The sequence below is a fragment of the Apus apus genome, chromosome 7 (genome assembly GCF_020740795.1).
Source record: "Apus apus isolate bApuApu2 chromosome 7, bApuApu2.pri.cur, whole genome shotgun sequence".
In the NCBI taxonomy this organism is placed as follows: domain Eukaryota; kingdom Metazoa; phylum Chordata; class Aves; order Apodiformes; family Apodidae; genus Apus; species Apus apus.
Window position 1 is genome coordinate 20,891,882 of NC_067288.1, and position 27,101 is coordinate 20,918,982.

Below are 27,101 nucleotides of genomic sequence, written 5' to 3' on the forward strand. Positions count from 1 at the left end.
TGCATCTGCCTGCGGCGGGGCAGGCAGGGAGTGCATGGAATAGCTGCAGCTCCTGTTAACATGCCTCGGCGGGCAGGGAAATGGCAGGCTGCTCATCAGCCTCCAGCACGGCCTCTCTCCGGGGGCCCTGGGCTGCGTTTCACCTTGGCTGCCTCCTTCTCGTTGCCTTGGTTACCATCACTTAGAGGCAGCAGCGTGGAGGGGAGGCTGATGTGCATGAGGTGATGTGGGAGAGCTGGTCCACACAGGGCTGCGGCAGCCCAGGAGCATGGGGGCTAAGGGGACATGCAGTGGGGCCAGCATCCTCCCTGGGTAGGAGTCCCCAAGGGTGGCTGCCCACTTCATCCCAGTCAGAGGGGACAGTCCCACACTCTGGTGGGACTTGCACAGAGCTGATGGCCACTGGCTCAGCCATTCTCATTGCTTGCAAAGGCTCAGCTGTGGGAGTGCTCCGGGCTTCTGCCTTCAACCTGATGCCACAGCTTTACCCTGTAAGTGGTAAAGGCTCCTGGATGTGTCCTGTTGCACAAAACAGCTTTCCAGTAGGGAAAGCTGGGTGGGAGCCCTGGGAGAGCATCAGGAGGAAAGGATGCCATGGCAGCCAGTGCGGGTGAGTCAATTCCCAGCACCAATTCAGGCTGTGGTTGCAGGTACGTGAACACCCTCCTGAAGCTCATCCCCCCTGTGCTGGGGCTCCAAGAGCAGCTGCGCCAGGCGGTCCAGAGCGGGGACATGGAGACATCACATGGGATCTGTCGCATCGCTGTGGCCTTGGGGGAGAACCACTCCCGGTGAGTGCTGGGACAGTCCTCAGGAGAGGGGATGAGCTTGGAGCAGCCTTCTCTTCCCACATACTGTTTTGTTGAGGGCCTGTCCTGCAGCCTGTGGTGTGTGTCATGGCAGAGGAGCCAAGTTCTCAGTGGTAGTACCACCCTGACTGTGCTTTCTGCTTCCCAGGGCCCTCCTGGACCAGGTGGAGCACTGGCAGAGCTTTCTGGCCCTGGTCAACATGATCATGTTCTGCACTGGCATCCCTGGGCACTACCCTGTCAATGAAACCACCAGCTCCTTGACGCTCACCTTCTGGTACACGCTGCAGGTCAGTGGCCATCATGGGGCAGCCTGCCCAAATCCTGCACTCCAGGCAGGGCTGGGGCAACTGGTGCAGAGTGACTGGGATCTGGTGGGCGTGCATTTGCTCACTAGGGATTGACTATGCCCCTGCTCCTTGCCCTGTGCTGGCAGCCACCATACGGCATGTAACTCAGAAATGCTGGCCTCACAGCTTGCTTTTTCCTCCCCAGTCTTCCTTGGAAGTCTGAGATAACCTTCAAGGGCCTTGTTAACGTAACTAATTAAAACTTCATGCTAACTGTTCTTTTCCAGCCACAGACCTGGCTGTTTAGCTCCTAACTATGTGGCCACACTTGCTACAGGCAGGGAGGAGAGCATGTGCTGGCTTGTTGCAGGCTAGACCCTGCTGCCGGGCTGGTGGTTGGGGTCTCTTGGAGCAGGAAAGAGGGGGATGGGAGCTGCTAATGCTGCTCGATGTGGGTCCCTATCCCCGTTTGAACATTCCCTGTGCCAACAGAGCAGCCCTGCCATGCCGTGCTCTATTTTTAGCCCCTGTTCATCCCCCCAGCTCCATTCCTCCGCAATCTGATGCGGTGTGGCTGAGCGTGGGCAGGGAGGGGGCTGATGTTGGCACTGTGCTGGCAGCTCGTCTGCTGCGCAGGGCCGGGCTGAGGCTTCCACCAGTTTTAACCTGCTTCTCTGGATGGGTCTGAGAACATGGGTGCAGGCAGGAGAGCGCTGTGTGCTCCCCAGGCACCCATCCTAGCCTGTTCTGAGGCTAGGACATGGCAGGACAGTGCCACTCCATTGTAACTGAGCTGTCCTCGAATGGCCAAGGGTCCCTCTGGCTGCTGGGGCTTCTGGCTTCTTGGCTCCAGATTATGGTACCACTGCAGGAGGGCTTGGCATCAGGTGAACCTTGGGAGGCTGGAAGTGCAACCTCTGAGATGTGACTGGTTCCAGCCCTGGGAGCTGCTACTGAGCCCCCCATGCAGCAGGCATACTGGCTTCATTTTCTTTCCACTGCAACACCTGATGTATTTCTCCTCCTGCCACCAGGATGATATCCTCTCCTTTGAGCCAGACAAGCAGGCAGTGTACCAGCAGGTCTATAGGCCTGTCTACTTTCAGCTGGTGGATGTGCTGCTGCACAAAGCCCAGTTCCCCTCCGATGAAGAGTATGGCTTCTGGTCTTCAGATGAGAAAGAGCAGTTTCGGATATACAGGTACATCTGGGAGATTTGGGTTTGCTTGTCAGGCAGGTGAGAATGCAGGCAGCATCCTACCTCCCTGGAGCCTTGGCACCATAGGGACACCCAGGGAGGGGCACAGAGGAGATTCCTTCCACCAAGAGCTGTTTTGGCTGTGGTGGTGATACGGAAATGAGCTGGTGTTTAGGCATGGCACCTCTTGCCCTGAGAACGCTCTACACTGGGCTGGGGCAGGGTCCTTGTGCAAGCAGTGCCTTGTCCTGCCTGGCAGTGGGAGGGGAACTGACATGTCTGTCTCTACAAGGAGTGCACTGCAGGGCATGGGGACAGCATTTGGAGACCCTCCATGTTCTCTGCAGGGTGGACATCTCTGACACGCTGATGTACGTGTATGAGATGCTGGGTGCTGAGCTCCTGAGCAGCCTCTATGACAAACTGGGACGCCTCCTGACCAACACAGAGCAGCCATCCACATGGCAGGTGAGCAAGGGGACCCAGGCACCAGGCTGATGGCTACCAGCCCCTTGGGGACCTATCCCAGCCACAGGGTGCTGAAAGCGAGGGACATGATAGAGGAGCATGACCACCTTGCCAGCACATGTATGGGCTTTCTGGGATGTGCTGGGAGGAGGAGCAGGTCTTCTGCCTCACTGTCCTTAGTGCTGCCCAGGGACCAGCCTCCTTGGCCATTGCCCAGGGGATCCTGAGCTATTGTCTGGGGGAGGGGTTGGCATAAGAGTCAGTGCATGGCTCTGACAGTGCCTCTCCCATCCTGGCAGCACACAGAGGCCTTGCTCTACGGCTTCCAGTCCATCGCTGAGACCATCGATGTGAACTACTCCGATGTGGTGCCGGGGCTGATCGGCCTCATTCCCCGGATCAGCATCAGCAACGTGCAGCTCGCCGACACCGTCATGTTCACTATCGGTGAGGCCTTTGCTTGCATGCAGGCTGGGCTAGGGAGGGAAAGCCCCTCTGGGTCTGCTCCTGCCCAGCAATAAGAGCAGTGAAAAGCAAAGCTGAGTATCCCAGGATGCAGGGAGCAAGAGCCAGCGGTGCAGTCCTGCAGTCTGATCCCATCTGTGTGTGCAGGGGCCCTGTCGGAGTGGCTGGCTGATCACCCCGTCATGATTAACAACGTGCTGCCACTGGTGCTCCAGGCCTTGGGCAACCCTGAGCTCTCCATCTCTAGCGTCTCCACCCTGAAGAAGATTTGCCGGGAGTGCAAGTACGACCTGCCGCCCTATGCTGCCAACATTGTTGCTGTGTCACAGGTAGGAGCTGGATGCAGATGGATGTGTGGTGGTGAGCTGGGATATGCTCTGTGCAAACCCCTTCATCTACATGAATCAGGGAAGGGGGGATGCAAAGCAGCAGCTTAGGGCATCTTGCCTGGTGTGGAGTGTCCACCGTGTTTGTAGGCCAGTGTGGCAGGCCCTGTGTCCTTCTGTGAGTGCAGAAAAGACAGGCAGTGGCAGACATGAGTGCCAAGAGGGTTTGCACATGGGCATCCACCCTTTCCCTAGGGTTGGTTTGCCTTGTTAGGAAGGGCTTCCTGCCAGTCCTGCACCCACCAGGCAACTGGTGCCACTGCTGAGTGTCTTGAGGGGCAGCCTGGTTTTCAAGCCTCTCCATAGAGACTGGGTTGGTCCTGCAGTCCAGGCAGGTTTGTCCTGTGGTCCTGCCTCTCAAGGTTTGGGACAGAAGGGACTCAGTCCTGAGGCACTAGGAGGAGTGCTGGGGTGTACACGGAAACAGAGAGGGGCTGGTGGAGAGTATGAGCCTCTGCTCTTAGAGCCTGGTGGGACACCATTGGTAGGGTAAGGAGACCCCGACTGAGGTTGGCTTCTCTAGCCATCCTGCTGCAGAGCCCACCCAAGGCAGGGGCTGCCCTTGCTGGGTGGCTGAGGAAGATGATTGGGGGGAGAGCTTACAAGGAAACAGGAATTTTGTTCCCTGCCTGTTGTGGATTATGGGGTGGCTGTTTGGAGCCATGTGCTGCTTGTGTGTGCCCACACTGGTGTCAGTTGTTGAACTCCTGTGTCAGTCCTGCCTCCTGGGAGGGAAGGGACTTTCTGCAGCACTCACCCACCTCTTTCTCTTTCCCATTCCTTTTGGCAGGAGGTGTTGATGAAGCAGATTCACAAGGTAAGAGGGGCTGGCTCACACCTCTGGCTGGTTTTGCTTACTCTGTTAGTTGCACTCATCTGAAGATGCGAGGGGTGCCATCGTGAGCTGGGCTGTCGCTGGAGGAGACCTCAGTGCTGCAGCATCCTGTGCAGGGCCAGGAATACCCGTGGGCTGCCCCTCACTGTGCTGCTGGGCTCCCACCGCACATGGGCTGGGGACACGCTGGGGCATATGTCCCCATAGAGAGGGAAGTCCCCAGGGAGTCTTAACTCCAGCAGTTCCCAGTCCCTCCAAGCCCAAGGATGCCAATATGGCAGGAATCTCTTCAAGAGGAAAAATGAAGGAGATGAGAATGGGGTGGGACACTTGACCCCACAGGGGCTCTGGAAAGGATAGTGTGCTGAGGTAGGATGAGTGGTGCCAGCATGGAGACCTCTGGGCACCAACTAGCCTTTCCTTGGTGTATTGCTGGGAAGAGGTCAGGTGTGCTATTGGCAAAGCACCTGTTCTCTGGGTTCTGCCATGCTGGTAGGGAGCTGCTCCCCTCTGACCTTGGAGTGAACCAGATAGAGCAGCTCAGGAGCTGCAGCACACTGGGATCCTGGCTCTGCTGGCTGGGCCCCTGGCAGCTGTCCTGGCCAGTGTGTGGTAGGGCTGCAGGGTGGGCTGTGACCTGCCTTGTTATGTCTCCTCTCTCTCCCAGACAAGCCAGTGCATGTGGCTGATGCAGGCTCTTGGTTTCCTGCTCTCTGCGCTGCAAGTGGAGGAGATCTTGAAGAACCTGCACTCTCTGATCACCCCCTACATCCAGCAGCTGGAAAAGCTGGCTGATGAAACGGTGAGTGTCCTCATACTACCTCCATCCAGAAGCTGCTTCTCCCACTGGCTGTAGTCCTGGGACTGCTGTATTGAAGCAGTGGTCTTGAACATGGGCTCAAGACAGTGCAGGGACCACCTCTCAGGCACTTTGCCTCTACAGTCCTGGTTCCTCAGCATGCCAAAGGTACAACTGTGATTGCACAGTGTGGTCAGTGTCACGCTTTGGCTTTATTTTCCCTGGCAGCCCAATCCCTCCAACAAGCTGGCCATCATCCACATCCTGGGCCTGCTCTCCAACTTGTTCACCACCCTAGACATCAGCCACCATGATGATGACCATGAAAGCACTGAGGTCAAGAAGCTGCCAGTGCAGCAAGGACCCAACCCCGTGAGTACAGCAGTTGCTCAGTGTTCTTTGTCAGAGCCTGCCCAAAGCCTCACTATTCACTGCTGGTGCCAGGAGAAGGGGGTTTATGGGGAATGCAGCATGTAGCATGAAGAGGGTAGTGTTGGTGCATTCCAGCTCAGACAAGGCCTCCAGCTCATCCCACCTCTCCTGAGGTGAGCAGAAGTGACCTGCAAGATCCCTCTTGGCTGAGTGCTGCTCTGGAGGACAGCCCAGGCACTGCCTGCCAGCTGTGAGTTGTGCTGAGCTTCTTCAGCAGGGAAGAAAGCTGCCCAGCTTCAGAGGGTGGGGGGGTGGTGCCTGAAGGTCTGAGTCCAGGCAGTGCTTAGCATTGAATCTCTCCTCCCCAGTGCCTTGATGGCCAATTCTCTTCAGCTCCTCTCGTTCCTTACAGGTGGTGGTGGTTCTGCAGCAAGTCTTCCAGCTCATACAGAAGGTTCTCAGCAAGTGGCTGAATGATGCCCAAGTGGTGGAGGTAACCAGGCTTCTCCTGTGTCCTACCTGCAGCTCTGCCTGTCCTTGCTGACCTGAACTGGTGACAGCAAAGGACAGACTCTGGGTGATGCCTGTAAGAGGGATGTCTTGCTGAGTTGTCTGGACCAGTTCTGCTTGCTGTCCCCAGCAGCATCCAGCCATTCTTGTCTGTCTTATGCCCCCATCAGCTCTGCTTCTCTCTAGAGACAAAGGCCCTGCCATGAGCAGGGATATGGGTGTTTCCCAGACCTGTGTTACCTAAGGATCTAGCTCTGCTCAGACCTGGACCTGTGTCACCTGATGTTTTTCCAGTTTGCTCAGTTCAGTAGTGCCCAGGTGCAGTGTCTCACCAGCCCCTGGGGAACCTTCCTGCTGCAGTGGAAAGAGTGTTTCCTAGTCTCTGGGAGCATCCTGTGCTGCAGGCCAGGGTACCAGTACCATAGCAGGTTGAGCCATCTGTTGGGCTACTGCCCATCCCCATTGTCATCTCTTCCCTCCCCTGGGACCTGTCCATCAAGCCCTGCCCTCCAGGAGAGGACTCCAGGTGCCCATTGTTCATGCGGTCCCTCTTCTCTCGCAGTCTGTCTGTGCCATCTTTGAGAAGTCCGTGAAGACCCTCCTGGATGATTTTGCCCCCATGGTGCCCCAGCTGTGCGAGATGCTGGGGCAGATGTACAGCACCATCCCTCAGGCCTCTGCCATCGACCTCACCCGGCAGGTACGGAGCCGCGCTCAGGGCTGGGGCCGCCGCTCCTGGGGAGGCTGTGGGCACGCAGGGCCAGTAGCAGCTTCAGTCCTTCTCTCCCTCTTGCAGCTGGTTCACATCTTTGCCCATGAGCCTGCCCACTTCCCTCCCATCAAGGCCCTCTTCTTGCTCGTTACCTCAGTCACGCTGACCCTCTTCCAGCAAGGTACGTGGGATTAACCCCTCTGTGCGCTGGGGCTGTTGTCAGGCTGTTGCATGCATGGAGTCTGGAGGCGTCTTTCCAGGAATGGCTGTTCTCACTCCTAGCTAAGCTAATGGGGCCATCTCTGTGTCTTGGATCCATCCCAACCCCTGGAAGGTGGGTACCTTCCCTGCAGGGCAGAAGAAGCAGGAAACCCCCAGATGAGAATCTGGACTGCTGTGACAGCCCTGCTTTTGCAGCAGGGCTGGGCATTGCGTGCTGCAAGGGTTGAGCTGGAGCTCCAGTCCCACTTGTCAGGGAGGCTGTGCTCCCAAGGAGATCCTGGGCTCCTCCTGGGGCCAGTGGTGCTCAGAGCGGCCAGGAATTAAGCCCTAGCACAAGCAGAAGGATATGTGTATGTGAATACGGGAAAAGACCTTTTCAGAGTCAGTGCTGGCCACCAAGTCCCTTGCTGTGATGCTGAGGATGCTGGCATCCTCCTGCAGGGCAGAGGCCTCTCTTTGGCTTGCTGCCTGCACTGCAAAAAGCAAATGGGGTTAGGACAGGCCCCCCCATGGCTCCCCTCAGCCTCTTGGTGACTTGTCCCATGACTGGAACAAACATACCGTGGACCTGTTGGCCCTGGTCCTTCAGCAGCTCTGTTTACAGTCCCCAAGGGGTCTTGTCCTTTGCTGACAGCCAGGTGCTGGGTAGGGTGATGCCTCCCCCCAGTACAAGGCTCAGAGCTCTCTAGAGAGGTGCGGGAGGCATGAGGACCCCTGCTTCATCATCACACCACGGTCTGAGCAAATCCCACTGCGCTGAGGTGGCACTGGCTTACCCGGCCAGGCTTACCCAGAGATAAAGTCCCTGCTTCTTCCAGTGGTGTATGGATGTGTGTATGCTGAAACCCTCTTGGCTTGGCACCTGGGGGGCGGGGGACGGCGATGCCTCCGGGCAGCAGCAGAGATGTCTGCAGGAGGAGAGGGGAGGGGACTGAGCCTGAGCTGTGCCAATGCTTGGACAAGAGGTTTGCTCAGGCAAGCAGCTGTCCAGCTTGCTGTGTGCTGAGGACTGTGCTCCCACCCACCCAGTGGGTCCCCTCCGGTGGGTGGCCAGCCAGCCCTGAGCAGGGTTAACCCCTTCTGCTGAGCCCACGGGCAGCAGGAGGTGGGGGGGAAACATGACCCCACTGGGGCCCAGACGTGTCTGTGTGCAGAGTCAGATGCCAAGGTAGGGTGAGTAGTGCTGGCAAGGATACTGAGCTGCCCTCTCCCAGGAGGACACTGGAAGACACCTCCAGGACAATCCTGGACTCAGGGCCTTGGAGAGCATCTGGGAATGGGGTGGGAGAGTGACTGTGCCAGGGGCTCCTGAGCAGCTGGTGCTGGTGACACGCATGTGCACGCCTGAGCCCGGCCGGGCCTGTCAAGCGGTTGCTGAGGTGTTGTCGTTCACTTGCAGTTATCTTCCAGGACCAAACCATGCTCTGAAGACACCCACCCAGTCCCCACAGTGCAAAAGCTCTAATTCTCCTTGTGGAGATGGTGCCCAGCTAGCCCCCGCTCCTCCTCCTCTTCCTCCCCAAGGACACGAAGATCTCCTTGGCTCTGCAGTGCCCAGGTGCTAGCTGGAGACCCTGGGGCTTCAGACCCTTTCCTTTGCAGTTTCTTTCTGTTCTTGGGTTCTCCAAGTTTCATGATTTTTTGTATGTTTTGTTTCTTTAACTTGCTTCAAGCTGCTCATGTTGCCCATCCCCTTCCCCGCACACCCCTTCTCCCTTACACTCCTGTTTTCACTTGTAAATTCTTTCTGTATCACATAAGTATATGATGTTGAGTTGCTGTTTGTATGATTTTTCTCTTAAGTTACATCTTTATTATATTTTAGGGCCCAGGGATCATCCTGATATTGTTGATTCATTTATGCAACTCCTGGCACAGGTGTGTTTTAGTTTCTTATTCATTCACTTTCTGTTCTCTCTCTTTCTCTTTTTAATTCAATTTAAACCTATTTTTAGCTTTCTGTTGACAACGTTTTTTTCCTTTTAGTTGAATATCGAGTTTCTCCATCTGTTTCCGTGGAAGTTGAAAACAAAACATTCTCCTTTAGTTCTGGGTTTGCACCATCCCCAGGGCAGTACTCTCCTCTGCAGGGCAGCCTCCAGCTGCCACCCCCTTGCCCTGCCGAAGCTGGTGCAGGGCACTTGGAGCTGTTGCCATGGTCACCCTCAGGTGACAAATTAGAGCATTACGTGGATGTTTTCTGACCCATTTATCTGCCCTGCCACGGGTCCTGCAGAGCAGGGATGGGCTGAGCTGCCCTGCCCCAGGGCCGGTGGGAGGAATCCCCTGCCTGGGGGGGGCAGCAGGCATCTGCCAGGCTTTGGCTCTGAGCAACGTCCTTGTGATGGCACCTGGACCTGCCAGGCTGCCATGCTGCCTCCCACCCCAGCATCCCCTCGGCATGGTGGCAGCAGCCTGGGAGTGCTCCTGTGCCATCAGCTTGGTGGCACAGAGGGACAGCGTGTGTCGGTGTGATAGGGGCCTTGGCTGGCTTGTGGGGCTGGCACTCATGTCACCACTGGCAGTGGGCAGGCAGGGCTGGCACGGTGCTCTGTGCATATAAACACACCTGCTGGGAGCAGCAGGAGCCCAGCATGCTCCTCAGCCCGCCATGGACATTGAGGGAGAAGCTCTGAAGTCCTCAATGCATTCAGTGTCCCTCTTGGAGATACAGCCCCCGGCACCTACCCAGAGGGTGGGTTGGTGGCAAGGAGGGCCCATCAAAGTCACTTTCTGCTTCATTGCTGTAATGACGAGACCTCTGACCACACGTGCTGGCCTGGTGGCTGTGCAGGGACACTGGCCCAGGTGGCTGCCAGAGCTGTGGCCATCCTGCCCTTGCTGGCAGCCCGGGAAGGGGGCTGGCATGTCCATGTGCTAAACCATCAGTCCCCTCCAATGGCAGCTCAGCCCTTCTGTGTGTCTTGCAGGATGGAGTGGATGAGGGGGCTGCACTTCACTCCTATCCCCCAGCAGGGTCTGCTCCTCACTGGTCTCACGATGATCCTGCTGAGACCCATAGCATCTCGCAAGCTGTATTGCAGTGTTTTCTTCCCTGCTTTTCCTCTTGAAAGACACAATGAAGCTGAGGTTATTGGAAAGCATTTGCAGCTTTTGCCAATGCTGGTTTTGGAAGCTGTGACCTTTTTAGCAGGGGTTTTGAAAGTGATGGGAGAATTGGTGAATGGGGTCTATGCATGAAGTTCATGGAGCTGTCCTCCCTGACTGCTCAGTGCTGGTGGGATCTCTGCTTGAGCACAACATTTCTGTACATACAGACCAGAGCACAGAGAAAATAATCTAGAAAGATTATCACCTTGTACACATGGTTGGGAGGAAAGAGCTGCATATGAGTCTTGGGGTGTGTGGAAGGTAGTGTCCCAGTCACAGGTAGAAACCCATTTCTGTTCTCTTCTAGTGGGACAAACAGTCACAGAAGGAAATTATGGAGAAGGATCCAGGTTAGGCAGTAGGAGATTTTTCTAAAAGTGCAGGGAAGCACTAGAAGGTTACCTGGGGAGCTGCTGTTGCTTGAAGGGCTTAAAAGAACTCAATAAGCCTGTTGCTTCTGGAGGGCAGGTAGGAGGGAGGTGTGGGGGGGGTAGGAGATTAGGTGACTCTGAGAGACTCTTCCAAGGCTATCTGATGTTTCTTTGGGATGTGCTGAGTTTTTGTCTGGCTTTGGGTACTTCTCTGTGTATGCGATCTCTTGGAGAGAAAAGTGCAACCATGCTGCACTTCCATGGGGTGTGTTGTCAGAGCACACAGCTAACACCATGCATCTGGCTGCTGGGGAACTGTTACACACTGCCCTCTTGGGCAGGACCTGCAGGCAATGCTGAGGAAGTGTGCTGGAAGCCAGCCTGGTCCCTGGCATTTCAGTCTCTGGACAGCCCACGTTCTTTGGAGGTCCTGTTACAGGAGCAGCTGAGAGGCTCCTAACTTCATTGCTGCTCCATAATGGATCACTCCAAGGTGCCTGATGTTCTGCCAGCCCATTGCAACCCACAGCCACTCAAGACCTGATGTTTTCCAAGGCTTTTTATTCCAGCAACCCCACAGAGACCAAACAATCCTATCCCTGTCCTCTCTCCTCATGTGTAGAACTTGTATCAAGGTTTCCTCCTCTTCCTTGGCCTGCCTCTTTTCCCAGAATGATGATCTGGTGGGGTGCTTTGACTTCATCAGGAAATGGCCTTGCCATCTTGGCTTGGTTCCTGCCTCTTAGGACTTAAGAGCTCTGGATGGCAGAGGTGGGTCCAGCCTGTCCTCTTATGGACAACCATACTATGCAGTGATGTTGTTGAGCATTTGTAGATCCAAGGATTAAAGTTGGAGAGAACTGAAAATCTCTTCAGATCCAATTTTCATGTGATGAGAGCTGTGTTTTCATCCCAGCTTGCTCCTTCTGTGAAGCCCCTGGTGAAGTAATGCATCTTCCAGAGCCGCAGCAAGTTTGGACCCAACACTGTGTCATGGTGGAGACTTTCCCACTTCCTTGACCACCTGCTCCTGTGGTTGATCACCTTGGTGGAAATACAATCTTCCTTGTTTCAAATCTGGCTTCTCCTTGCAGGCAGTGTTTTTGTCATCTGTTTCTGCCAGCAAGTACTCTGCTACCTTCTGACAACTCAGAAGAAGCTCCTACCTCATGATACCTGCATGTCAGCCTTCTGTCACCAGCTGACAGGGAGGCATCTCTCTGTGTGACAGGTTTTCAGTTGACTTTACAGTATATTTATTTGGGCTTGGTTGCAGCCTGTGGCACTGCCCAGTTGGTGTGGCTGATCATTTTGCCACCATGTTAATTGGCAATCCCCTCTTGACAATGGCTGGCTGACCACAAGAGCATCCTGACCTAAACCAAGTGTCTTACAGATGCTGGAGACACTGAGGTTACTGTTGCTACTCGAAGCTGAGTATAGAATAACCAGCTGCATGGAGTGGTGCCAGCACAGTAGTGTGTGTGCTTCCCATTGTGTGTAGGTTTTTAGGGCTCTCCAGCCTGTCACCCCATTGGCACATCTCCCCACCATGGTCCTTGGGAGCACTGCGGTGACCTCCCCTGACCAGGAGCCCAGGGGCAGACTGGGCAAGTGCAGCCTTGCTGGGAGAAGATGCAGGACTGACTGTCTGTGATGGCCCAACCACCACTATCTCCCACCTTCCTCCCTTCTTGGGCTGGTCCACGCTGCATGCAGCAGTCTTTGAGCCCTCTCCACCATGACTGCTCAAGCCAGAGTCACAGAGCCCCATGGAGGAAATGAGCTCAGCATCCCCTTTTCCCTGCAGACAGGGGCTGACTGCTCCTCCCTGGCCCTGGTGCCTGACCAAGCTCAAGTGCCCTTTCCAAAGCTGGAGGCTCTGCTCCACCAGGCATGTGGTCTGGGAAGAGGTGATGGTGCTGAACACAAATGCTTGATCTGTGTGCTCTGGAGAGCTGCAGAAACTGGCTGTGCGGCCCCCCATTGTCCCCAGTCTGCTGGAGGAGTGGGGTTTGGTGTCCCCTCCATGCCTGCCTGCCTCTGAAGAGCCAGGCACAGAAGAGAAGTCTGCTTTGAAGACCTGTCTGGTGTTCTCCAAGCTGCTGTGGAGAAGAACTTCATGTCCTTTCTGTGCCAGCCCTTGCCAGAGAACCAGTGCCTGCCTCTCCAGTGGATGCTGCAGCAGAGGATTTAAGAGGATGTTTGAAAGCATTTAAAGACCTGTTCCCATCCCACAGCATATGAGCAGGGCTGCTTCTGCAGGAGATGCAGAGGACAGGCTGGCAGTAAGGGGCCTCAGAGCTGCAGCAAGGTTGCTGGTGCTGGGAAAGAGCAGCTGGACCTACTTGGTGCCACTTGCTAATGGGAGAAGCTCCACGGGGCCCCCATTTCACCAGGGTAAAAATAATCTCTTTCTACATTAGACATGCACATGTGCCCAAGTTGAGCTGGCACACTGTGCTCCCTTGGTGGAGGTGTCCTACAGGATGGAGCCCTCCCAAACCAGGGCACGCTTTCCTCCATGGCACTGATGGAGCGAGCAGGTGCTCCAGCGAGCCTGCAGGAGAGCTTGGGGGCTGCCACATGTCTGGTTTGGCTGGGAGAAGGATCGTGCAGGTAGGTGGCAAATGGAGCATATTGGAAGACCCTTGGGCCATCATGCAGGACACAGTTTAAAACCAATTCCTTGTATGGCAGGGTAGAGGAACCTGCAGCTTGGGTGGAATCACGGGAGCCACCTGCCTTCAAGCAGCGTGCTGCTGGGGGAGAGGCTTGTAGTCACTGCTGTGGTGCCCAGACTGGGGCTGGGGCAGTGGGATTAGTCCCCCGTGGTGAAAACTGCAATATCAATGTGTCTTGCAAGCATTGCCTGGTATGGAGCCAACTAGATAGTGGCAACCATGATAAGTGGATGCATTTCTAAACCATTGCCCAAGCACTAGCTAGCCTTCTGGTGTTGGTGCCAGCACATCAGGAAAGATGGTGCACACATGGACACAGGTACAGTGTAGCCCTGATCACCCCCAAATGAAGGTCTACTAGGTTGGATGGAGCTCTGAGCAACCTGATCTAGTGAGTGGTGTCCCTGTCAATGCAGGGGAGTTGGATCTGGATGATCTTTAAGGTCCCTTCCAACCCAAGCCATTCTATGATTCTATAATCTAGCAGAGAAGCAGGTCCCTGTGATTGTGCCCCCATTTGGTACCACAATGCCTTTGGTGACCAAACCCAAGTCCTCTCTTCCAGTGTGTGATAGAAAGACTCAGAAAGGGAACAGGATAACCCTGAAACCTGCTACTTGGCTTTGTGGTCTCCAGCATATGTTCTCTGCACCAGACAGATGGCTGTGGGCTTTCCCTGGAGAGGGAGGGGTGGGAAATGAGCCTGTTTTGTTCCAAGTAGATACCATGGTTCTGGGCAGTTGGCTGTGCACTGCTGGTTGAAAGCTGTCCCTGCTTTATGCCAGGGAGCAGGCTTGGAGGAAGGTGGTGGTCCTGCACACAACTCAGCCTGAGGGCTGCCTGCCCTGGTATCCTGCTCTCTGAGCTCCAGGCACAGAGCGGGGCTGCAGCTGTGGCTGCTGTCCCCAGTGTCACAGTGACAGTAGGGCAGGATGTGTGACTGCCATCTCCAGTGCTGGCCTGCAGCAGTGGGAATGGTGGCATTGGTGGTAAGGCAGAAACGCTTCCCATGGAATGGCAAGTGCAGACTGAAATGTTTCTGTCCAATAACTGCCCAGTGCCAGCAGCAGGGGACCAAGCCACTGCAGGGAGTGCCACAGCTCAGGGTGTCCCCAGTGGCAGTGCCTGAGTCCCACAGTGGCTGGTGGGATTATCAAGTGGGAGAATAAAAACCCAAAGCTTTTCTGATGTCAGACATGCTGCTCAGGAACTGCCAACCAATGTTGACATCTTGTCTGTGCCCTGGAGCCCAAGCAAAGTGAGCTGCTGGCACAGTCTGGGAAATACTGCTTATACCAGTAGCTGTGACCCCAGGGACACCAACATCGTCAAGAGGAGAGGAGCAAAGCACAGAGGTGGCTCTGGTCTCTTGTCCTGGGAGCACTGCTGCTACCTGGCTGGCTCGGGTCCAGGAGCTGGTGGGCCCTGAGTATAGCAAACAGCCTGGCTGATTGACTTTTCTTTGGGGGGGAGGGGCTGAGAAGAAAGTGTTGGTTTCCTGCTGTACTGTGTGAATCTGCCCTTTACCAGGGGTGTGCTCAGGTAAGTGCATCCAGGCAGAGGCTGTCTGGGGCACCAGGTTCCTCAGAGACGTCCTGGCTGCCTCTGCAGCGCGGGGTTTATGCTGCCTGTCTGTGTGCCTTGCAGGCTCTGAAAAGGAAGCCAGACCTCTTCCTATGTAGCAACCTGGATGTCAAAGCGGTGTTTCAGTGTGGTGAGTACCACGGGCACGGGCTCCACGTCGCTCTGGGGAGAAGCCAGCCAGCTCCTCCTGAGGCGCGGGGCACAGACCAGCCGGGGGCTGGTTGGGGTGGTGTGCGGGGTTTCTGTCTGCTAACCTGAGTGCTCCCTGCCCACAGGTGTCCTTTCGCTCAAGTTCCCCGAGGCCCCAACGGTCAAAGCGTCATGTGGATTTTTTGTGAGTATCATGGCATTGTGCAGCCCCACACCCCCCGCCCCCCCAAGGAGGGGGCACGGGTTGGACAAGGGCGCTGCAGTGGAGCTTGCTCTGGCACTGAGGAAGATGAGCTCTGTGTTGCAGACGGAGCTGCTGCCCCGCTGCGGAGAGATCGCCCCGGTGGGACAGGTTGTGCACGAGAACGGCAAAGTGCTGCTGCAGGCAGTGCTGGAGGTGAGAGACGCGTGGGTTCCCGGGTGGCAGCCCTGTGGGGCTGGGGGCAGAAAGCCCGGCAGTGTGGGTGGCTGCAGGCGGGGTACTGCCTGCTGGGGGCTCAAGGGGGGATCTGTCTGCTCTGTGGCAGGGTGTTGGTGGCCAGGCCTCCCGCAGCCTCATGGATCACTTCGCAGAAATCCTCTTTGCCTTGAACAAGCACTGCTTCAGCTACCTGAACATCTGGATCAAGGAGGCCATGCAGCAGGATGGCTTCCCCTCAGCCCGCGTCACCCCTGAGCAGAAAGAGACCTTCAGCCAGCAGATCCTCAGGTTCGTGCACCCTCCCTCTGGTGGCTGTGCCCCACGCCCAGTGGGAGTGGCCCTCCTGCACGGCCCAGTGTGTCCCTCCGCTTCATCTTTGTCCCCTCCCTCCGTCTTAGCAGAGAGCGTGTGAACAAGCGGCGAGTGAAGGAGATGGTGAAGGAGTTCACCCTGCTGTGCCGAGGGCTGCACGGCACGGAGTATACTGCAGACTACTGACCACCTGGCCAGGACCGCGGACAATTTGCCCGGACCAGCTCTTCCCTGCAAGGAAACCCCTCCCCATCCTCCCCACCCTGCTGCAGTACGGCTCGTAGAATAACCCTCCACCTAGAATTAACCCACTCGGGACGCTCCTCAGCTAGGTTTGGTGGCCGCATCTCGGTGTCAGCATCTTTGTTCCCCCCAGCATGCTCCCCCCTCGCCGGGGACAGGAGTGCCAGCTGCAGGAGGTGGTGGCTGTGGCTGGAGTGGAGGGGGAAGTGAAGCCTGGGCAGGACTGGCCCAGCATGGGCTGCTCCCTGCCAGGGCTACCAGCCCTTCCACGGCACTTCCCCATGGGTGCCCATGCCCAGTGGCAGGGCAGCTGCCCCTCTGCCTGTGGCAGTGACTGGCTGGGCAGGGAGGGGTCACTCCCTGCTCATTTGTTTGTATGTGTGTGGTTGGGAGGGGGGAGGCCCTGCACCTAATTATATTAAGAATATTTCTATGTTGTGGCTGTCGTTATTGCAGTGCCCAGACTTGGCCTGTCCCTCTGTCTCTGGAGAAGAGCCTGGCAGAGGTCTCAAAGCCTCTCGTCCCCTCCCTGGCTTTGAGAAAGATGTTGAAAAGCAGCCCCCCTGTCGCCATGCTCTCCTGCCCAGCATGGAACAGCTCATGGAGCAGAAACAGTTCTGCCCCACACAAGAGACCACATCCCCAATAACTGTGGGGTCTTCCCTGCAGCACAGGACGTGTGCATCCCGCTTCTGTCCTCCTTGCCTTTGCCTTGGTTCCCCAGCCCAGCCTGTGAACAGTTCGGGGGGGCACAGTTGGGCTTTTCTGTTCTCTCAGGCTGGCTTTAGCCAGTGTGCAGGGCTGCACTCCCTGAGTGGGAACCACAATCTGTTTTTATTCTGGGATGCCTGGTATCACCTGTCTGCTCCTCAGCTCGTGTTTTATTCTAGAAGACAATTCACTCACACATCCTTTTCAGTTGAGCTTTAGTTAGCAGCAGTAGCCCACACAAGCCTCAAGTTGGCTTGTGCAAAGCTGTGACCTTTCCGAGTAGGGCCAAACCTGCCCCAGACTGAGGAGCCCTCAGAGGCTGGGGCTGGGCCAAGCAGCTCTTCTGGCCCTGCAACTGCCCTGGCCACAAGTCCCGGGGTGCTGTGGGAAGCCCCAAAGGATCCCCAAACACACCTGCAATTCCTGTTCTCCCACCACAGCACTACTGACCCAGGGCTATATCCAGCGTGGGGCCAGCTGGCAACAGGTCTGGACCCTCTTGAGACCCTTGCAGGTCCAACAGCTGGTGTCAGGCAATGCCTGGGCCCCTGCAGGCCTCCTGCTCCTGCCAGATCAGGGTTGCTCATGCCTCTCATCCTCATAGGCAATGGCAATCCCTCGTCGGCCCTGCACAGCCTTGGAGACGGGCGTCTGCCCCAGCTGCTGCTCCAGGCCCCGCCAGCTGCGGGCCTCCAGGAAAGAAGCTGGGAGAAGAGAGAAAGGGAATTGTTACCGGGAGTGGGGAGACAGCACTGCCCCTGCCCCAGGGCTCAGCCCCACCATGGAACCAAATCACCAACCAGCTGGGCTGATCTGGGTGAGGGCCCGTGTCTGGTCCCTGCAGGCCAGGGCAGTGCTGGGGGGCAGCTGGGGGGCCGGGGGGTCGCAGAGGTGGGTGACGCGCATCTCCCCCGTGATCAGCGAGACGTCGGGAGCAGCCTCTGCCGCAGGGACGGCTGGTGGGAGCTCGAGATGCGCGCAGGCACCTGCCGGGAAGCAGCAACATCAGCCTGGTACTCAGGCCCGTCCTCTGATCAGTGTGGAGCTGGGGCAACCACAGCCTCCAGGCAAGGGGGCAGGGCAGGACACACCCCAGGAGGGTGCTGGGCAGCTGTTTCCCAGCTGTTACCTGGCAGCAGGTCTCGGAAGTCAGTGAGGTAGTTCCCCGTCCATTCGCGGGCTGGGTTGCAGGCCAGCTCCAACTCATAGGGGGTCACAACAGGCCGGTAGAAATCCCTGGAGTCCAGCAGGGAGTTCTGAGCGCAGGCCACCAGGACAAAGATGTCCACTTCCAAGAAGTTGGCCAGCTTGGCAGGGTTTGGCTTCCCCACAGCCAGCGTGTAGCTGCGCTTGCCAGCTCGGCGCAGAAGCTCCCGGAGGTGCTGCAGCACAGCCAGGTAGCCTGCCACCCCCAGGGTGCCCACCAGGATGCCCACCACCCGGGCGTCCCGGGCCCGCTCCACCAAGTAGAGGCGTCGCATCAGGGCCCGGTTGACGTTGAGGGTCTCGCGGCGGCTGCAGCCGGTGGTGGGGTCAAAGGAGCTGAAGGGGCAGCGGTTCCAGGTCAGCATGAAGTTGGTGAGGGCCAGGCCCTCAGCTCCCACGTAGAACATGGCACAGTCCTGGAGCCCTCCCGGCGCCTCCACTGGGAACTGGCGGCCAAATTGCTGCACCTCCCCAGGTGGGGCGGGACCAGGAGGGTCCTCACACACCACCCTGGAGAAAACGATACTGGGGTACTCGAGGCACAACTGCTGTTCCAGTTCACCTGAAGGGAAAGAGGAGTGAGAAAGAAACGCAGCCACAGATCTGTCCTGCAGAAGGTGAGGACAGCAGATCAGGAGAGGACAGAAGGTGAGGCTAGCAGTGTCTGGGGACTGCCAGCCACTGCCTCTCCCCCAGCAGCTCTGCAGAGCTCAGAGCACCACCAGAGCCCCCCTGCCCTGCCCCAAAGCACTCACCCATTGCATGGGCGTAGACCACGTCGCTCAGCACCACCACGCGGCTCTGCCGGTCGGGGTAGAGCTCCCGGAAGGCCTCTGCACAACGCCCGACGTCCAGGGGCTGCTGCCCGAAGATGTGCAGTACCGGGACCCTTCTGCAGGGGCTGAGGCAGGCCGGGCCGTAGTGCACCACCGCCTCGGCACCCGCGTGTTCGGCGGCCACCTCGTCTACACAGCAGCTGCGAGGAGGGAGGACCCGCTTCCGAAGGGCTCTGCAGCACCGCCTCCCTGGCACTGCTGTCCCCAGCCCGGGCAGCGCCGGCCCCGTTCCCGCCCCACGCCGGACCCCCTGGGCACCCGCGCGGCCTCGCACCGACCTGCCGTACGTGGTGTCGCCCAGGACGTACATCTCAGCCCCCGTCGACGCCTCCATTCGGGCCGCCACCGCCGCCGCGTCCGCCAGGAGCCGGTCGGGGAACTGGAGGGCGACCTGCGGGAGGGGGGGTGAGGGTGGGGGGCGAGGGGGGGGGGCGGCCGCAGGACCCGCCGCGCTCCCCACACCGGCCGCGCTCACCTTGCGGAACCCGCCGTCCCGCACGAAGGCGGCGGCCCGGCCCATCTCGTAGAAGCCGTCGAGGTCTTTGCGCGGCTCGGCCGCCGCCGCCAGGCCCAGCTCCCGCCGCAGCGCGGCCGCCCCGTCGCTGCTGAAGGCCGCGGCCATGGGGCGCCCGAGCCCCGCGCCCGCTTCCGGGCTGCGGCGCGGAGCCGGCCAATGGGAGCTCGGCTCCGCCCCCTGCCGGTGCCGGAAGTCCCGCCCTCGAGGGAGCGGGGCCTATCGCCCTTCAGGGCGGGGCGGGGCGGGAAAGCACAGCCAATAGAAAGCGGCGGCGGCCGCGGTGCATTGTGGTCTATGTAGTTTCCCGGTGGATGCCGGGCAGGGCGGCCAATAGGCGGGCGCGGGGGGGGCGGGGCCTCACGCTATTTCCGCTCGGGGCGCTGCGGTTCCGCTCCCGGGTCAGGTGACGCGCTCGCGCCCCGCTCCGCTCCGTCCCGCCGCCGCCGCCATGACGGGGCTCGCGCTGCTGTACGCGGGGCTGGGCCTCGCCGCCTGGGCCGCCCTGCTGGGCGTCGGTGAGCGGGGCGGGGGGGGGGGGCTGCCGCTCGGGCCGGTGTCCCTGCCGGCTGCTCCGCGCTGCGGGGGTGCTGGGGAGGGTGGGAGGCGGCGGCGGAGGGGAGCAGCGTTGCTCCCGGGAGCTGGGCCGCTCAGGAGCGGGGGGGGCTGCGCAGGAGCGGGGGGGGCTGCGCAGGAGCGGGGGCTGCTCCCTGGCCCGCTGTGGCACCAGAAGCGGCCGCTTTGGAGCTTCCCAGCCTGGGCGTCTCCCCCGGGGCGCTTTGAGCTGCTCCGACAGGGGCTCTGGCTCCCAGCAGCCCCATGTGCCACCTTTCTTTTCCTGTTCTGAGCAGCTTTGCTGCTCTGATCCTGCTGCCCCGGCTCTTTTTTCTGCCCTTCTGGCTGCAGGGCTGGGAGCCAGAGCTCACAGGATAATGTCCCTCACCCTGTTTCTTTTGTATATGAGCCCAAGGCTATATCTGCTCTTGAAGAGATGGAGGGCACGCAGCTTTGGGCACTCTGAGCCCATCTGGCTTGAGCAGTTGATCCATTTCCCTGTGTGTGTGAGAGTAGAAAGGTGCTGCTGACAGTCAGGGGTTGTGTTTGAATTTGCCAGACTGGGGGAAAGTAAAGGCAGGTGCCTAGTTTTTCGGGCTGTGACAGCTGATGTCTCCTGGATGGAGGAGATCACCCTCCTCTTTTGTCAGACTGTAGTAGCATCAAGAAATGTACAGGTTTGTCTGGGTGATTGCAGAGCTGGTGTGTGGCCATGTTGCAGCTTGTGGCAGGCTAGGCTCTGCTGCATCAGGCTCAGCAGCACTGAGGATGGTTTTAATACTACCTGGGAAGGGGGTACTCCCAAGGGGTACCAGGAAGGTTTTATGCTGGAGCTGCTGGTTATTTCCTCTTTCAGTGTGGAGTGAAGTGACCATGAGCCAGGCAGAGGCTGGGGAGACCTTGGCTTCTGCTTCAGCATTTGGGTGAGAGGAGAGACTGAGTCAGAAGCTGAGGGTGTCTCAATCCCTCGTGTTTTCAGGGCCTGGTGAACCCAGTGCTGGGCCCAGGGCTGCCTTCCTGGGCTCTCTGAATCATGGGGCTTGCACCAGTGCAGACACAATGCTGTGAACTTGAGACTGTTGGAAAATGAGCTGAGCCCAGATGCTTTTAACTTCCCCAGCCCTGTTGCAATCCCTTCTCAGGGAAGGAGCAAGCAGGAAGCGATCTAGCTCTGCACAGTGTTCTGGTGCCTCTTGGTGCTTTCCCTCCTTGCCCTTGGCCTGGCTCTGGTGCTCCAGTCCTGCTGCCCTGGCTCTTTTCTGCCTTTATGGCTGCAGGGCTGGGAGCCAGAGCTCTTCACAGAAAACGTCCTTCACCCTGTTCCTTTTGTATGTGAGTCAAAGGCTACATCTGCTCTTGAAGAGATAAAAGGTGCCCCAGGGATCTGCCCTGAGCTGGATGTAGCTCTTTTTTTACTGCTCATGGGAAGCAAGAGGCAGCTGAGGCTGGCTGGGTTTGGTTCCTGCTTTGCAAGCCAAGCAGCAAAGCCAAAACAAGCTCTGGACTGGCCAGACCTAGCACCCTAGAGATCACCCCTGAAGGTTGCTAAGCAAGTGGACTGGGATGCAGCCTCCCTTCGTGCTCTCTGGCCATGGTGACACGGTTCCCTGTTTGTGTGTGTTGCTGCAGGGGAGGGAGACACCATGATTCTGTGTTGCTGCTTCCCGGTTTGGGGCTTGTTCACCTGGCAGTGCTTGTGTGTCCTCCCACTGTGCAGGATGCTGAGCCCTAAGGTGTGTGGAGGGGCTGAGCACACAGGGGATGGGAATGTCCCTGCTGTGAGGCTGACAGGTCTTTCTACACTCCCAAGGCTCTTCCATGGGATGCATTGTCCTCAGGGCTTGGCTGTGGGCAGGGAAGAGCTCCTCCAACATGGGGCACGTGGGTCTGCCCCCATATTGCTACTGGGCACCACTGGTGTGCCATCACCCTGACCTCTAGGCTGTGGCCTTAGGGGGAAGGGAGCAGTGAGACATGTGCGGTGGCCTCTTTGCTGCTTCTAAGCGTTTCAGAAGTTTCCCATTTCCTCTTTTTCCAGCTGTGTGCAGGGTCAGTGTCACACAGCTGCTGGCTCTAGTTAGTAGTGTTGAAGAGTTGTCCCTTCACCCTTTTTATCTGGTGTGGAGCAGACAGTGCCGTGCTGCATGCTGCGAGTTGTGCACAGAGCCAGTGTCTCTTGTCTGCAGCCAAGCCTCCTGCTCACCAGCTCAGGGCAAGGCAGAGGTTCGGGACGAGCACCTCTGTGTGTGCTTGGGCTGCTGGGTACAACTCATGGCTGCATTTCGGCACGGGAGAGGAGCACTCGGGGCACAGCAGGGCAAGCTGCCCTTGTCATCCCTGCCTGGAAGGGCTTTTCTGCGTTTCTCAGGGCTGTGCTGTGCTGCCTGTGTTGGAGAACAAATTTATCTGGGCATAAGTAACCCATGCTGAGGACAGGGAAATGCTGAGGACAGCAGGCATGTCTTGAACATCCATAGCCTTGCAAGGGGGGTGCTGGAGAGCAGCAGCAATTTGTGGTGTTGATGGTGTCCTCCAGCATGGACCATGATGGGATGGTGATGGAGCAGCACTTGATGGTCAGTCAGGGGACAGACTCACACCTCTTACCTCCCTGTGAGAGAGAAGAGCTCATGGCTGGTCACCTGGTGCAGTGGCTCTCCAGTGGGGCTGAGCCATTGGCAGTGTGGATAAAGACAGTTCTAGGCTCAGGGAACAGAAAATGGGTGTGACAACCACAGCAGTCCTCTTCTGGGCCAAGACTGGGATGGGGGCTGGGAGTATTTTGGGTCTGGGCTGTCTTTCTCCTGTGCTTCTGTGGGGGAACTGGGGTCACCAGAATTGGACTTCGGGGGTTCACCCAGCCCCACATTTCTGCATGTGTAAGCCAGTGTTTCCAGTAACCTTCCTGTGGCAGCGCTGAGCTGGTAGCTGGTGCTTGTCTGAAGGTTTCTGTGTCACTTGCTTTCCAGGGATCTGCTACACAATATTTGACCTGGGCTTCCGCTTCGATGTGGCCTGGTGAGTTCCCTGCAAATACTGGCATCCTTAGGGCTGTGCAAGGAGGTGGGCAGTGTTGGCAGAGCCTGCAGGGAGCAGGGCTTGCTTTTGAGCAACAGTCAGTGGTCGCTGCATCGCTGGGGAACAAGACCTACAGCGAGCAGGGCCTCTGCTCCCCCTGAGGTGGGATAGATGCAGTCCATGCATACCTAGCTCCATATGGGGTCCTGGAGCAGCTGTCGCTGCCCTTCCCATCTCTCTCCCAGCCAACCCCTTCTCGTAGCCCAGGCTTCCCCTTCACAGTGAGGGTTTGGAGGAAGATCTCAGTCCATGTGGGTGAGGATCCTGAGAGCACAGAGAGGCTGTTGTGTCTGTTCTGGCAGTGCCCAGCCCATCTTGGGGTTCATGATGGGGTAGGGGGTGCACCATTATGGGGGTGGCTCAGCAGGTGTACTAACTGAGAGCACTTCTTTCTCTTCAGGTTCCTGACAGAGACCTCCCCTTTCATGTGGTCCAACCTGGGCATTGGCCTGGCCATCTCCCTGTCAGTGGTGGGAGCTGCCTGGTGAGTGGGGCTGGCTTTTCAGCAGGCATCTGCTGTCCCACTGTGGTACCTGTAGTGTCCCAGGATGGAGACAGACCAGTGGGTACATGCAGAGATGTAGGGCTGGGTGGTCACTGCAATGGTGGGACCAGGTTGCTCGCTACCTGGGGGTATGATCAGATCACCTTGCAGGCTGCAGTGGCAGTGGAGAGGCAGGCGTGTCCCTGGCTCTCTGGATGGTGTACCCCTGAGCCCAGGCCATACAGTGGTGGCTTTTGTGCCCCAGCAGTTCTGCTGGTGTAGGTGGTGGAGCTTGGGACCACTTGTACCCTGGGGGTGGACAAGCCAAGTCTGCAGTGTCACCCAGTTGTATGCCCAATTCTTTGCTCAGCTGGAAGATTCTGATTTCTCAATTGAATCCTTCAGCAAATGCCAGACCCTCCACCAACCACCCTTGTCTGCCACAGGGGGATTTACATCACAGGCTCCAGCATCATCGGCGGTGGAGTCAAAGCCCCTCGGATCAAAACCAAGAACCTGGTGAGGTAAGCACAGACCTGGAGTTAGTGCTTATGCCACACCCGAGCAGGGCAGGTTTTAGCCCAGTGTAGAGGCTCCCGCCCTTTCTCTAGCTGGGTGCTGCTGGCCGACCTTTCCTTCCTGAGCTGCTCATGCTGTTTGCTTTCAAAACAAAGAGCCCTAAAGCAGCCAGAGAGCTGATTTGAAGAGTCTTGGTGCGATATGCAGTGAATGACCACAGTGTGTTCAAAACAAACATCCAGAGATCACACTTCCTGCCCCAGGCCAGGGTACCCTTGGTCAGACCGTGCATAGCCCCTCCCCAAAGGAGCAGAAGGGAGCTAGCAGAGGGTGGGGCTGGCTCCTGGGCAGGGCTTGGGACACAGTGGTCAGACTTTGCCTTTCTCCCACAGCATTATTTTCTGCGAGGCTGTGGCCATCTATGGGATCATCATGGCGATTGTCATCAGTAACATGGCTGAGGTATGGGAGGACCTGGGCTGCCCTGCCAGCCCTGTGCTGGCTGTGGATGGGCAACTGGGCATGGGCTGGGTATTGTCAGCAGTGGTCCTCTCTGGACTTTGGATGCTTTTGTGGCTCTGGGAGCTCCTTGTCCATGTTGAAGAGTGGATTGGGGGAGCACACACAAGGCAGGTAACATAAAGCTTCCCAGGGGCATGGCATCAGGGATGAGATCTGCTCAAAACATGGCTACCTGATGCCCTATCAGGGACAGGTTCCTCTGCCAGAGACTAGCTGGTAACCCAGGCTCTGTGCTTTCAGCCTTTCACTGCGGACACCCCAGAGACGATTGGAGCTAGGAACTACCATGCAGGTAAGGATTGCTCAGCCCCTGGTGCTGTGGCTGTGAGCATTGACACACCTTCACTGCCCCTCCTGCTGCTCCTCTGCCCTGGACTATGGAGAACAGGACTGCAGGGCCTGGTTCACCCAGCCCAAGGGCTGCTGCATGTGTCTGAAGGATATGTGACTTCTGCCAAAAAGCAGCTTTTTGCAGAGCTGCTGCAGTGTGCCCTGGCTGCGGGTGGAAGGGGGTTACCCCCTACTCTTACAGTGTTCTCTCGCAGGTTTCTCCATGTTTGGGGCTGGTCTGACTGTGGGGTTGTGCAATCTCTTCTGTGGGGTCTGCGTGGGCATTGTGGGCAGCGGGGCTGCCCTGGCTGATGCCCAGAATGCCAGTCTCTTTGTCAAGATCCTGATCGTGGAGATCTTTGGCAGTGCCATAGGGCTGTTTGGAGTCATCGTTGCTATCCTGCAGGTACCTGCCTCCTGGGGCCACTAAGCTTATATGAGCACAAGGTGTCTGTCACCCTGGGTGCTCTTCAGCTCCTGGGAGAGACACTTGGGATCCAGCACAATCCTCTGCGTTGGGTTGGGGAGGCTGCTTGCAAGGTTTGGGTGGCACAGCTCTCCCCATGGCACACCATGCCTATTTGCAGCAGTGTGGACTCTTTTGATGGCCCCTCTGAGCAACTGTCACGGAGGGTGTCACCTTGGGTGCACGTGGTGTGATGCTCTTGTCTTACCAGTGGGGATGATAAGCTGTTTGCAGCTTCTGGATGGTCCTGGGGTGATTGGCTGAGACTGGGGTGCTGGGCTGGGGTTTGTGGTGTGTGGCCTAATCTCTCCTCTTTCTTTCTAGACATCTAAAGTAAAAATGGGCAACTGAGCTTTTGTCCACACCAGCCTGTTCCAGCCCTGCCCCAAGAGGTGCTGTATATACTTATTTAATGTTTCTATCCTTGATTGGGGTGGGAGCTGCCCGGCAGCGGGAGCAGGAGCCTGGCTGTGTAGAGCCCCGCCCTGCCCATCAGTCGGCCCCTTGGAGGAAACAAATTTCTCTGTGTGAATTCTGCCCCAGTGGCCTGGCCCAGCCTGCGGGGCCCTGCTGCTGCGTGTCCCCGGTGTGTGTAGAATCGACCACCAGTGCAATTCTGTGTCCGTGAAATAAATATGGTTCTCATCCAAGGATTCAGCTGTTCCTCTGCTCTGCATGTGCTGATTTGGACTGACTCCCTGCTCAGATTCCCCTCTGTGCCTCTGGCAAAGTCCATACCCGACTCCGGGAGCCTGGTGGTGCCCTCCCTGTGTGGGGTTAACCCTGCTGCTCTCTGGGCTGTGGAAACAGAGCTCTGCTTTGCTGCCCGGAGCAGGTAGGAAGCTGCTGGAGCAGGCAGCTCTGTGCTGCCTCTGCCAGGCTCCTACCAGTGCTGGCACTGTCTATACCTGGCATGCTGGAGGCACAGGCACAGACTGGTTTGGGCCTTTCAGCTGCCATCCAGGTAGTTCAGTACAAAGGGAGTGTACACAGTGTCTGTAATCCCATAGTGCAACTGAGGAGCACCAGGAAGGCAGAGGAGCAAAGCTTTTGCTCCTTTCAAGGCTGTTCTCTGGCTAGCACTTCTTGTGTGACTGTTGGCTTTGTGCTGCTGCCTGGGTGGGTGCTGCTGGGTGCTGGGGCTCTCCCATCTGCAGTGCCCCTCCATTCTGGAGGACCCTGGCATTGGTCCCATGGTGGGGATGCTTTGTGCTGGCTCTGCTCCCCTCTCCCTTGCTGCCAGCTGTGGACAGCTGAGCCTGCAGCTCTTCTGCTGCTTTGGGGAAAGGAAGAACAAAGTCTTCCTGCTTTTCTGCAGAGAGTCTGAAGCCAGTGCTTCTGCTGTATCCAACAGAAGGCCCTCATCCTGTTGTGCTGCCAGGGCACTGTTTCAGGGGAAGCATCATTCCCCCTGGTGCTGTTAGACCTACATCAGAGTGGATGGATGCCTGGAACTGCCTGTCTTGTGGCATCTGGATGCAATGGGCTGGGGCAATGGTGGGGCTGCTGATGTTGAAGAGGTGTTTACACCTGCTCATTTTTGTCCTTGGGACAAATGCAGCTGTGTCTACATGGCACCTTTCAAGCTCTGCCACTTACCTATTGTCCTATGTGTTTTGGGACAGCACTGTCTCAGCTGGGGGTGTGGGGACATTGCTGGGGCAAGCCAAGCTGCTGCTCCTGCTGACTGCTCTGGAGCTGGGGCTGAGACAGGAGCTACATGTACCTCATGGAAGGGCAGGGACACAAACCGGGTCCTGCCTGTTCAGACTAAAATGTGGGCAGTTTTGCCTGTCCTGTGTGAGGGCTGTACCACCATTCCTGCCATTGTTGCTGTGGGCAAGAGATGTCTGAAGTCCCTGGGAACTGCAGGGCTGTCCTCTCAATTCTGTGCTGAACTTGGGGGCTGCCTTCAGGAAGGAGATATCTGGGATTGGA

The 27,101-nt window shown here is 57.6% G+C and overlaps 3 protein-coding genes across 6 annotated transcripts in view; 2 read left to right on the top strand and 1 right to left on the bottom strand.

The window, feature by feature from the left end:
- IPO13 (importin 13) overlaps positions 1 to 16,375 on the top strand; it is a 29,968-nt gene extending 13,593 nt beyond the window's left edge. Inside the window, exons 3-20 of one of the 4 annotated variants that reach the window (XM_051624644.1) lie at positions 651 to 791; positions 958 to 1,099; positions 2,134 to 2,300; positions 2,645 to 2,765; positions 3,065 to 3,212; positions 3,378 to 3,559; positions 4,407 to 4,433; positions 5,119 to 5,253; positions 5,479 to 5,622; positions 6,035 to 6,115; positions 6,695 to 6,832; positions 6,929 to 7,025; positions 8,892 to 8,944; positions 14,880 to 14,946; positions 15,092 to 15,150; positions 15,274 to 15,363; positions 15,494 to 15,675; positions 15,786 to 16,375. In XM_051624644.1, coding sequence (XP_051480604.1) covers positions 651 to 791; positions 958 to 1,099; positions 2,134 to 2,300; positions 2,645 to 2,765; positions 3,065 to 3,212; positions 3,378 to 3,559; positions 4,407 to 4,433; positions 5,119 to 5,253; positions 5,479 to 5,622; positions 6,035 to 6,115; positions 6,695 to 6,832; positions 6,929 to 7,025; positions 8,892 to 8,944; positions 14,880 to 14,946; positions 15,092 to 15,150; positions 15,274 to 15,363; positions 15,494 to 15,675; positions 15,786 to 15,885 — 2,074 coding nt within the window. In that variant the 3' untranslated portion in view covers positions 15,886 to 16,375. The other 3 variants (XM_051624645.1, XM_051624648.1, XM_051624647.1) reach the window with 3 other exon arrangements.
- Positions 16,376 to 16,851: 476 nt separating this feature from the next.
- DPH2 (diphthamide biosynthesis 2) lies at positions 16,852 to 19,339 on the bottom strand. The gene is made up of 6 exons (XM_051624659.1): positions 19,171 to 19,339; positions 18,974 to 19,086; positions 18,615 to 18,835; positions 17,783 to 18,421; positions 17,454 to 17,639; positions 16,852 to 17,357 (listed from the first exon to the last, which is right to left on the bottom strand). The coding sequence occupies exons 1-6, from the start codon at positions 19,315 to 19,317 to the stop codon at positions 17,227 to 17,229; spliced, it is 1,437 nt and encodes a 478-aa protein (XP_051480619.1). The 5' UTR covers positions 19,318 to 19,339; the 3' UTR covers positions 16,852 to 17,226.
- A 259-nt stretch (positions 19,340 to 19,598) lies between these two features.
- Positions 19,599 to 25,816, top strand: ATP6V0B (ATPase H+ transporting V0 subunit b). Its single transcript, XM_051624675.1, has 8 exons — positions 19,599 to 19,727; positions 22,734 to 22,782; positions 23,243 to 23,326; positions 23,773 to 23,850; positions 24,238 to 24,307; positions 24,608 to 24,659; positions 24,913 to 25,103; positions 25,488 to 25,816. The coding sequence occupies exons 1-8, from the start codon at positions 19,661 to 19,663 to the stop codon at positions 25,512 to 25,514; spliced, it is 618 nt and encodes a 205-aa protein (XP_051480635.1). The 5' UTR covers positions 19,599 to 19,660; the 3' UTR covers positions 25,515 to 25,816.
- Positions 25,817 to 27,101: the final 1,285 nt, after the last annotated feature.